The sequence below is a fragment of the Semicossyphus pulcher genome, unplaced genomic scaffold (assembly GCF_022749685.1).
Source record: "Semicossyphus pulcher isolate SPU_LCO1_2020_fin unplaced genomic scaffold, fSemPul1.0.p SCAF_16, whole genome shotgun sequence".
Lineage (NCBI taxonomy): Eukaryota > Metazoa > Chordata > Actinopteri > Labriformes > Labridae > Semicossyphus > Semicossyphus pulcher.
Genome location: NW_027211670.1, coordinates 2,873,857 through 2,885,288, shown reverse-complemented (window position 1 = coordinate 2,885,288; position 11,432 = coordinate 2,873,857). Strand labels below are relative to the sequence as shown.

General features: G+C 46.8%; 1 protein-coding gene across 3 annotated transcripts; it reads right to left on the bottom strand.

Annotated features, from left to right (window-relative positions):
* Positions 1 to 778: 778 nt before the first annotated feature.
* Positions 779 to 11,012, bottom strand: bms1 (BMS1 ribosome biogenesis factor). Of its 3 annotated transcripts, none has more exons than XM_069664399.1 (23): positions 10,934 to 11,012; positions 9,387 to 9,567; positions 9,050 to 9,240; positions 8,846 to 8,925; positions 8,535 to 8,723; positions 8,306 to 8,448; positions 7,764 to 7,885; positions 7,023 to 7,216; positions 6,179 to 6,321; positions 5,589 to 6,067; positions 5,320 to 5,421; positions 5,085 to 5,236; positions 4,888 to 4,969; positions 4,553 to 4,620; positions 4,211 to 4,411; positions 3,911 to 4,099; positions 3,473 to 3,653; positions 3,082 to 3,140; positions 2,826 to 2,951; positions 2,130 to 2,277; positions 1,833 to 2,008; positions 1,397 to 1,558; positions 779 to 1,159 (listed from the first exon to the last, which is right to left on the bottom strand). In XM_069664399.1, exons 2-23 carry the CDS (start codon positions 9,557 to 9,559, stop codon positions 932 to 934), a joined length of 3,588 nt encoding a protein of 1,195 aa, XP_069520500.1. In that variant the 5' UTR covers positions 9,560 to 9,567; positions 10,934 to 11,012; the 3' UTR covers positions 779 to 931. The 3 variants fall into 3 exon arrangements, with proteins under 3 accessions (XP_069520500.1, XP_069520502.1, XP_069520501.1); XM_069664401.1 differs by having other exon boundaries at positions 4,211 to 4,408; XM_069664400.1 differs by having other exon boundaries at positions 10,944 to 11,003.
* Positions 11,013 to 11,432: the final 420 nt, after the last annotated feature.

Genomic DNA, 11,432 nt, shown 5'->3' with positions numbered 1-11,432 from the left:
AGAGGAAAAGTTTGCTGACTTGATTGTAAACATGCAAGGTTTCTGGGTATACAAAACTGCAAGATTTTCATTAAATAAACCATGTTGTACTTCAGCAGTATGCTGTATCAATCTGTAATCACAACTACCTCTTAAAGCCATTTCTTTATAAAGGAAATATTGTTTAAATACTTTCGAGTTAAATTGTATTTTCTATTTAAAGTAATAATGTAAGTGGTAAAGTAACCACCAGTTTTCTTGACATACTGTGAAACCAGTACGTCACAAATCAAACTCATGACTTCAAAACTGCTATCTCACAGCTATGATGTACTGAATCCACTTTGTAATCACAGTTAGACAGAAATTCTGTCCATCACATAATAATATGAACCAGGCTATATCTTCAGAAGCGGAAACCAATCCAAATACTGAGGAGATTCTGAGTGTTACTCTGTGATCATGGATGTAAGAACATCTCACAATATGACCTGGAGACATCAGCTCTCATATCAGCACCTGTCAGGAGGAGAATACCTGAATATTGAGTTCCACAGTTCCTGCATACTTTTAAAATCAACTTCTTAAAGACTTATTCAGATCGATTGGTTTCTACAGACAGACAGACAGACAGACACATGCAGTGTAAAAACAAAAAAACTAAACATCAGCTCAGCTTGACATACATAAAAGTGTTGAACATGATGATCTGTGAAGTTTATAACAGGAGTGAATTCAGCTCAAACACAGTCACAAACTCTGTAACATGCAGCTGAAATCTTTTCATGTTAATATTTCTTTTTATTAAAACAAGTTGAAAAAGTTCAGATTTCTTTTACAGCTGAGTGTCAGAAACATGTAGGAAATAAAACAGCTGCTAAAGTCAAACACACAGAGAGTCCACAGCGTGTGCTGCGGTCTGAGTCCACATCAGTCACTATCTCTGTACAGTCTAGTCGTCCTGCGGCGCCCCCTTCAGGCTGGACCTCTGCTTCTTCTGGTCCGTCTGGCCCATGACTCTGTACAGCTTTTTGCGCGCCTCCTTCTGTCTTCTCAGCTTGGCCTCCTCCTGTTTCTCCTTCTGCTGCAGGAACTCCTTGTGTTTGGCGTGCTGCAGCGTGTGTGCCTTCTTCCTCTTGTGGCTGTGGACTGTGCTCAGAGCTTGGAGCAGCGCTGCCACCTGCAGGACGAGAGGAGAAACACAGCGCTGAGATGAATCATGTTTACTGCAGAGTGTCAGCCAGTGAATAAAGGAGGTCACCACAGACCGGCTCCTGTGTTGTGCCTTTCGTTCGTATCAGTTCTTTTATGTTTTCATTGTGATGTCTGAACACACAGAGCACACCTCTGTAACATCAGCATTAATCAGCATTAAATGATGTGCTGCAGAGAGACAGCAGCTCCTGCTCCTGCTCACCTTCCTCTCGTGGGGCTCTCGGATCACGCTGGGTCTCTGCAGGTCTCGGGGGACTTTTCCTTTGGCCTGTTGCTGCTTGGGTTTGCTCTTGAAGGGGAGGGCCTTCTGCAGCTCTTTGGGGATGTGGAGGGGGTTAAAGCGCCTCTCACCCCGGACCACCGGCTGGAGGGGAGAGGGAACAGTTATTTACCAGACAACTGTGTTCAGTGTTGTCAATAAGAAAAGAGTTTGAATGTCTGAAGTGATGTCTTCACAAACACCAATATATCCATTTATTATGATATAAAACAGAAAATCCTGTCATTTACGAAGCCAAACTTTTTTGTTCTACAAGTGATAGAAACAGTAAATCCTAACAAATAAATCAGTGATTACATTTCTGTCTGTTGAACCGTACAGACAAACAGAGGTCAGAGGTCAGGTTCAGTTTACTCACCTTGTACAGAGAGTCTGCGTTGGGTTTGTTCCGGACGCCCAGCTCGTGTTTGAGCTGTCCCAGGGTCCTCATGCCGGCCCAGCGGTCCTTCTGCCCCACGGGCAGCAGCAGGGAGGTGATGGGGTTATACAGCTGAGGGACGGAGACGGGGTACCAGGAGCGCAGGAACACAATGTCTGCACACAGGGACACACAAACATCAACACACAGACAGCAGAGAGGACCCTTCAGAGGAAACAGCTCGATGTGTCTCAGCTTTAATAAAGAGTCAGAATGACGACAACAGGAAACACTGACCGCTCATGAGCAGCCGGTCCTCAAACGTGGCTCTGTACGCTCCTGCAGGTGATGACAGAGCCTTCTTGATCTGACCTCTGACCCCTGACACCGTCCGGACAGATGCTCCTTCAAACTTGGCCACTTCCAGCACCGTGTTGAACATGCCCTGAGAGCACAGAGGCAGAGAGAGCTCAGGTGTTATACAGCTGCATGTTCACACTGTGCATCGACAGCTCCACCACAGATACACCACAGACAGGCATCATGAGAGGTCAGTGTAGGTCAGTGAGAGGTTACTGTAGGTCAGGGCCAAGTGTGTGACACATCTATCAACACTGGAAACACTGACCAGACTTTCTGAGTCTACAAACTCTTCACAAGTCAGAGAAAAACTGCTCCTTGTCTGTTACCTGAGTCTGTCAGATCTACCTGTAGAGGTGGAAACTTCCTGTTTAAGGGGCGTGATCTTGTGACGTCTGCATGTGACTAAAGCCGTGTTCATATGGTGCAGGCCTGGTCTGAATAACTTTAGTTACTGTTCGTAAGATTTATTCATCAGAATGAATGAAAAAACAAACTAACAATAAAGGACGTCATCGATCAGTCACCTGTCATGTGACCTGATGCAGTGCTCAGGCTTCAGTGTCAAATGTTGACCAAGAAGCTGACAGCTGTAGACTTTAATGAGACAGTAATAAAGGAAAGCCCTCCCACCTTGATGAAGGAGGTGTTCTTGAAGATCTTGTAGGGGTACCCGATGAGTTTGAGCTTCTTCACGATGGTCACAGATTTGTCTAAATCCAGGACGACTCCGGTCGCTGCGATACGGAAGTTATTGGTCTGCAGAGACAGCAGGAAGTTCAATCACCTGAAGGCCTTTAACAATAACATTTACTGTTAACATTAGAGAAGCTGAAATTTTAATGCTCTCCTGACGTGATGCTCTGTTAACAGCGACTCACACACTCACCTTAGTGTCTGCCACTGACTGCACAGCCAGGAAGCCGGTGCCCTGAGGAGTGACCGGACCTGCAGACCAGGAGAGTTATCATCATCACACAGATCTGACCAGCATAGACAGGACAGCTCTGAAACACAGCTTCACTATGAGAGGAAGAAATCCTTCAAACCGACGAGCCCATGGAGACTGATCAGACGATGATTAACGTACAGCACTTATCACACCCCATTACAAAGGGCTTTACACAAACACACACCAACACAACAACAACACAACTCATCTTCAGTGTCTTACTCTGATTGTTCACCTTCATCACATGTTCATGTGCATGTAAACACAGCTGCTCAGTTAACATATAATCCTATTGAATAACATGTAGTGTGTGTAAAGTGTGTCTGACCCCAGATGGAGGCTCCACAGTGCATGTGCTGCGGCGTGTACTTCAGCAGGCGGTGGCGTCCGTTATGGTCCTCGATGTGGTACAGAGGGAGGGTCTGAAAGCGCCTCCATCCTAACGACAGGATGAGAGGGTCCCGGGTCTTCAGGATACGACTGTACCAGCGGTGCTTCTTCAGACGCATCTGAAACACACACACACACAGAGCGTTACATATGTGCTCAATGTCTTTACACACGCACGCACACAGGTGTGTGTTTGCAGGAGAATCCTTCATGGTTTAGACAGAATCAAACACACACTTAGTTTCGGTCACACCTGACAAACATCGTTCATACAGAAGCAGTCTCCCTGATCCCACCCTGCTGCTGTGAGCTCTCACACTACACATCAGTCGCTTGGTCACATTAAATAATAAGCTCCATCATCTGTCCCACTTACCTGCAGGTATCCCACGTTGCCCTCGCTGGAGCCCAGCCCCCCGAGGATGATGGGATACTGGGGGTCAAAGTTGGTGACGAACTCACAGGGCAGAGAGGAGATCTCTAACCTGACGTACATCCCCGGCCTGAAGCCTTCGTACTGGACTCTGGTCTCATCGTCCACGTCCTCAAACTCCGCCCTGTTCAGCTGAGGACAGACACAGGTTCTCATTATGAATACTATAATGTATAACTTAAACAGCTGTTATGATGTTATAATATATGACGTGTTATAAACTACAGATGGTGTGTGTGGTACCTCCGCCTGCTTCTGCATCTCCTCCTTCAGGTCGTCGAAGTACGTGGCCTCTCCGTCGTCGTACTCTGAATCAAAGCGCTCCTTCAGACGCCGCTTCTTATCCAGACGCTTCTTCTTCTGCACCTCGTCCTCGTCCACCTTCACCAGACCCTCTGCAGCCTCCTCCTCCTCCTCCTCATCTTCATCATTCTCACTGTTCTGCTGGTCACAAGGTGAACAGGACAAACATCCAGATGTGAAGTTGACCAGGTGCATGAGACACAGAGCTGTCACCCTCCTAACACTCTAACAAACCTCTTTAAAGACACTACACACATCCTGTTGCACATAAACAGGACCCACCTCAGCCTGATCCTGTCCTTTGTGGACCGCTCCTGTTTCCAGATCCTCAAAGTCCCCGAACAGCTCCTCTGGAGTCACACACACACACACACACACGAGACAACATGTTTCATGACGCACACTCTGTGAGCTCCAACAGTCAAACTGCAACAACTCCAACATGAGCAACTACACTGGCTTCCTCCGTCACTAAACATCTAAGATGCTCCACCATTAACCCCCCCACCACACACACACTGAGCAGACAGGTTCAGTGGTAATAAGAGTGTATCTCAGGTGTGTGTGTGTGTGTGTGTGTGTGTGTGTGTGTGTGTGTGACCTAACCCTCCTCTCACCGTCCTGTTTCAGCAGCGTGGCAGCATCCTGCTCCTCCTCCCACCTCCCTGTCATGAAGCAGTCTCTGATGGAGCTCAGCATCTGGACCGATAAACACAAACGTTAATATCAGCTGCACACGAGGACCTCTGTGTGTGTGTGTGTGTGTGTGTGTGTGTGTGTGTGTGTGTGTGCGTGTGCGTGTGTCAGTCTGTACCTCCTGCAGGTCCCAGTCATGTGAGGAGTCGGGGTTGAAGCGGGAGCAGTCGAGAGCGTCTGCTGTGAACTTCTTACTCTTCTGAGGGCGGCTGACTCTGAACAGCCCCCCCAGCTCCTCCTCCTCGTCCTCCTCCTCACAGTCAGCTGCTCCTACACCGGGAACACGACACCCCGAAGCTCAGACATGTCCTGGACCATTACTGTGCTTATACAACAAACAGAGCGTCAGTTACCTGAGCCGTACACCTGCTTCCTCAGGTTGGGGGCAGCTTGTTGTTGCCGTAGAAACGCTTGTGATGCTTTCTGCTGCAGACCCTCCTTCCACCTCAGAGCTCCTGTGGATGAAACAGGAGGATAAAGACAGTGAACCTCCAGGTGTCTCCTCAGCTCCACCTGACAGCGACTTTAGGTTTTGACTCGCACCAGGTGAGGAAAGGAGCGTGTCTGCAGCTGTGTTCTAAAAACACTGAAATATTAAAGATTCAATCATGAATTTATTTACCCTCCTCTTCCTCCTCCTCGCTCTCTGATTGTTCCTCCTCCTCTCCTGATTCACCCTCTGACTCTTCTTCATCACTCTCCTCCTCCTCCTCCTCCTCCTCCTCCTCCTCCTCCTCCTCAGAACAGTGTCCAGAGTCTCCTGCTCTCCCGGCCTCCTCCTCCTCTTCATCACTCTCCTCTTCCTCGTTCACTTCCAGGTCGTCTTCACTGTCAGCGAACGCCGGGACCTCGGCCGTCTCCTCCAGCTTCTGTTTCTTCACCGGAGGAGTGACACTCTTTGTCTGCTCAGACTCAGCCCTCGCCTCCTTCAGGAACACTGACACGTTATCTTCATCTTCATCCTCCCCGTCCTCCTGCTCACTGTCCTCACTGTCACCATCCTCATCATCCTCCTCCTCCTCCTCAGTGAAGACCACCTTCCTCCTCTCTCTCTGGGTGTGAGGGTCCCACACACGTGTCTCCTGAAGCCCCTGCTTCTCTCTAACACACACACACACACACACAGAGTTTAACTGATGTGTCCACACTCTGTTAGTTTCACGTTAAACAGTTGTAAATATAAACACAGGCTGGATCTGTGTGTAGTCTCACCCGCTCTCCTCCTCGATGTCTGTGGACTCCAGCGTGGCCGAGCCGCTGAACAGAGACACTTTACTGGCGGCCATCTTGGCATCCAGAGTAGCATGTGTGTCGATGAGCGACTGAACCAGCTCTGTGGTGGGACGCCCCTCCTCCTGCAGCAGGGGAGAAGAAGACACTTCAGAACAGATACACGCAGTACATTGAACATTATTCTAAACGTTTTATAAACTCTGTTAGAGTCGAAATAAAGTGTGTGAGTGTCTCCAGTCGATGTGTTCATCCTGCAGCAGTGAAACAGGCTGTAATGGCTGCAACATAATCCTTGATGGATCAAAGGTCGTCCACTAAAAGTTCTTGTTGTTTCCACTGACAGGCTCAGATTGTTATTCTAAGTGTGTGACAACATTACAGAAAGGATCCCTACAGAGAGAGACCTTTTTGTTACAGAGGAAGATGATTGTTTTAACCACAAACAGAGGTTACATCGCTCTCTGCAAACACACCAGACTTCATTCATAAAAACGGGGATTTTAGCTCACAGCACACAGGAGCTGCTTGTCCGCTGCTGCCTTACATTATCTGTGTTATTTGGTGTTTAACTGGTTTGTTTAGATCGAACATTATATTTGTGTAACACACAATAACAGCAACACAACTGATCGAGGCAGCAGCAGAGCAGCAGCTCCTGTGTCCTGTGGGCTAAAATCAGTGTTTTTATGAATGGAGTCTGGTGTGTTTGCAGAGAGCGATGTAACGTCTGTTTGTGGTTAAAAAAATCATCTTCCCCTGTAACAAGACAAACATGAATAACACTGAGTTGTTTAAACCTTAGATGTAGAATTCACACACACACCTGCTGTTGATTGACGTGGCTCGCAGGAAGGTCGATATAAACAGCGTCCTTGTCGTACACGACCCCCCCGACCCCCGCCATGGGAGCATAGAGCAGACGCTCCTTCTCGTTCAACGCTCTCTTCTTCTGAGCGTCGGGTAGCGGACACGGGTCAGACAGGAAGTTCACGTCCGACACCTGGAAGTCTCCAACACCTGCAGAGAGACATCACAGGAAGTGTCATTGTGTGCAGGTGCGTTTCATCAGCATTCATTGATTGATTGATTGATTCTTTAATGACCACACAGCCATGCTGGTGGAATTTGTTTTCAGTACAGCTTGGTACAGGTTCCAACATTAAACATTAAACATATAACATAGATATACATACAGACTAACACATTTCACGCATAAGGGCCGTGCTTAATCCTCAGCCTTCAGAGTTCAGAATGTTTATCGCAATGGGAATTAAATGTTTTTGAAGCGAATGTTTTGGAGGCAATTTTCCCAGTGCGGTGGAGTGATGGCTGGCGTCTTAGGGCGACGAAGAGTTCTTTTGTTTTTGATGTGTTGAGTAAGAGCTCATGGTCTGTGCACCAGGTCACTGCTTGGTTGATCCGTGCACGGTAATCAGTTTCTTGATTGTTGGTGATGAGTCCTATGATGGTTGAATCGTCCGCGTACTTGTACAGGTTGACAGAGCTGTGGTGAGATGTGAGCTGCTTTGTGTAAAGCATCACATGCAGTACAAAGGTTGCATACCTGGGATGTGGACCTGGCCTTTGTTCTTCAGATATGTCCCTCTCAGGTAGCCGTAGAGGGAAACTGTCCGATCACACTTGGGGTCTGTCCTCACCCTCTCAGGGTCGGTCAAGTCCTCCATACTGTGTGAATGCAGGGGGGGTAAAGTTAGAGGGAGCACAAAGTAAAAGCATGACAATATAATAACCACACACCGATCAGCTGCATGCTGCAATGTCACCTTTCATCTCCAAACAGGTGAGATGGGGTTGATGAGGTCAGACCCTCTCTCATAAAATGCAGCTTCGTTTGCACAAAGCGTAACAGGACACCAGTCTATCTTTGTGTCTGATAAAACCCCTAAAGCTCTCAGGTGGTTCTCTGCGACTGTTACAAGAAGTACATGTCATGTTTGAGAGTCGATGTCTGAACACGCCCTGCAGAGGCCTTCAGGTCAGTTCAAACAGGACCTGAACTACATCACAAGAGAAGCTGCTGGAAGGAGGAACACTGTGAACGTGCTGTAAGGAGCATGCAGGTAAACTCATGTCAGGTGATCTCACCGATCAGCCAGCACGTAGGGGTGAGACGTCTGCCACACCAGAGGACGAAACTTCATGACGGAGATGAAGCGGCCCAGATTCTTCACCTCCTGAGTCTGATACTCTCCGTACACCATACCTGACAGGTAGAACAGCTTGGCCCCCTACAGGTGAGCACAGGTACACACCGGTTTAAATCACAGGGTCACACTGACACGGAGCACACAGGTAAAGTAGAGGTGGTGTTTACCTGGTAGACCTCGGTCCAGAAGCGGTGCTTCAGGTTCTTCTTGGTCTTCCTCAGAGTCTTGTTGTTCTTGAAGGAGTCCAGGTGAGTCAGCACGCCCATGATGCGAGGGAAGCCGTGCACCTGACAGATGTTCAGGAACTCGAAGGTCTCCATCTCGAAGCCGAAGCTGGCATCGATCAGCATCAGAACCTGGAGGAGAGAGAGACATGTTCAGGTTTGAATAAAGGTTCATGTAACTGTTAACAAGCCTCAGGACGGACGTTTGTTCCATTATCATCTTCATATTTGATCAAATGTCCTCGTTTGCTCACCAGGTCAGCGACTTTAGCGAGGTCGATCATCGTGTTGATGTCGTTGTTACACTCCATGAAAGTGAGACGGCGCTTCTTACCTGAACAACACAAACAACCATCAGTCATCAAACACTACAAACAAAGAAGGATTATGGCCAAGAGATCTTCACAGCAGCGTTGGCGCCTCTCTTCTTCTACATCAGAAATCAGCGTCAGACTCACCAGCGACGATGGTCACAGGCCCGTGAATCTCCCCCAGCTTCTGTCGGGTGAAGTTTTTGATCAGGCAGCGGATCAGCGTACTCTTTCCCACCTTGGGGGGCCCGACTACAACGATGACGATGGGCGGGGGCTCCAGAGGAGTCCGGTCTACCAGAGGGATGTGATGTTTCTTTGTCTTTATGTCCTGAGACCTGAAGAGACGAGGAGTTATTATATACTACAGATGAACTAATGTCATTAATTCAAACAGGTGTCTCTAACATGATTGAGCCTAAAGACTCGACATCTCGTCTCAGTGTGTGGAACAGCACAGATTAAGAGATGCATGAGCGCTGACCTGTGGAAGGTCTTGGCCATCCGAACAGCGGATTGAACCGCGAACGCTTTGGGGTTTCGTTTCCGTGCATCTTCTTCTGTGGTGCCTCCCTGCTTCCTGAGCTTCTTCTTCTCTGCCTTCGGCCCGCTGTGCTTCTGCTGGTGTCGCTTCTGTTCCTTTACTTTCCCGTCCATCCTGTCGACTGAAGCACAAACAGCTTCACTCAAATGCATCTGCACAAAGACCAGCTGGACATATCAGCCTGTGGAAAACACAGCTTCTGGGATCTATGGTTTTACTGACTGTGTCATAGTGTTAGAGAAGTATTACTGACACTAATAACAGCTGACAGAAGATATGATGTTTACAGAGATGTTTCAGGTCTCTGCAGGTAGACCTTTAAACTGTAGAGTCATGAACCTGTTGGAGAGGTTGGTCCGCTCAAGCTCGTGTCCTGCAGAATGACTTTATTCTCCAGGTGTATTTAATCATGTTTTCTTTTGTTTATGAATATTTCTGATCACCTCACAATGATAATCTGCCTTACTGCATTCCATATCATGCAGCCGTAGTTACAATGTATATTTAAAAAACTTTGAAACTACAACATACAAGTCTGATTTGGGCTCACTTCATCTCTGCAACAAAACACGTCCGGCTGTGAACTCCCTGTCAGGTTAGCTCAATGCTAATAATCACATCCAACAACATATGATCAGTTTCATAATGGAAGACAATAATTCACACAACAACAACATATGCAGTCACAGCTAGCGCTAACTAACCATACAGCACCAGACCAGGTCATGCTATAATTACTTTGGTTAACTAACAAAATATTTTAGGAACAGTTGTTTTCACAAGATACTGACGTCACTGCCAGTGTGCTGTTTAACTGTATTAATGAATGACTCCAATATCCGGTCCATAACCTGTCTGCATCGAAGTTTAAAATACATAAATATTATTTTCATCATATTTCATGTTAGTGTTGTATTTCATCTTGTACTTTATTGTACTGTTGTACGTTTAACTTTCGCACTTTGCTTGTGTTTTATGTTCCTATGTATTTGATTTGTTTTTGTCGCGTTGTTGGTGTGAGCCTGGGATTAAAGACTTTCACTGTAGAGGAGTTCTTCTATATAACTGTTGGACACTGATACTAAAGTCTAAAGTGTTTCATAGTTAAAGAGCCGGCATCATTCAGCCATGTGTACAGCAACACACGAAACACACACTGCATGAGCTCTGTTCTCTGTGTTGTGTCAGTGTTACAGAGACGCTTTAAGATGACCTGCTGCGAGCTTAGCTTTGAAACTGGGCCTGTGTCCTTCAGCTAACTTAGTCATGTATGAACACATTAGTTTGTAATTAGTTCAGTGTGAGTGTAACGTGATGAGCGAGGGAACATGATCCAAAAAAGCTACACCATCAGCTCTGTTTATCTGCAGGAACAGAAGCTAAGTTAGCTCGCAGCAGTTAACGTTAGCTTAGCATCGTTCATTGTGTTAAAGTGGCTCCTCACATCTTCTACATGTTTAAATAAATTAACGGTTTATTCACAGTACCTGTGTTTACCTGGGGCAGTCTGCTTCAGCCACAGCTTCTTCTCTTCTCACATGTGTAGTCTGATCCCCGACCCGGAAGTTTACCGGAGCGTCCCTCCGTAGTGAACCGAGTGGAAACAAAAAGTAGAGCTAAAACGTTCCGCCTCACAGTGATGAACTGTTTCCATGGCGCCCCCTGCTGGCCGGCTCGGGATGAACGAGGTGTCTTATGAAGTGGTGAATGTTTCACGTTAATCTGCTGATGAAGGAGAGGAAACAGTTTCAGAAAAATACCTGCACAGGTTGTTTTAAATGACAGAAAGAGAAACGGTCACGGTCAATATCAAATATAAAACATTTTTTACTTTAAATTGAACAGTTTACTGCGTTAACTACAGTTTGGAGTAGAAACAATGCACACGTATTTAAAACATGAAGGCTATATCTACAATAAATCAGATAGATAGATAAAATAAAAGTATATGAAATGTAAAATGTACTTGTAGCATGTTCGCATTTC

Bases quoted from the DNA above. Each gene is read 5' to 3' on its own strand.
- bms1 (XM_069664399.1), bottom strand. From the start codon at position 9,559: ATGGACGGGAAAGTAAAGGAACAGAAGCGACACCAGCAGAAGCACAGC. The intron at 8,449-8,534 runs GTAAACACCACC...GCTCACCTGTAG, and splicing joins TCTGGACCGAGGTCTACCAG to GGGGCCAAGCTGTTCTACCT. The intron at 2,952-3,081 runs GTGAGTGTGTGA...CTGTCTCTGCAG, and splicing joins AGTCAGTGGCAGACACTAAG to ACCAATAACTTCCGTATCGC.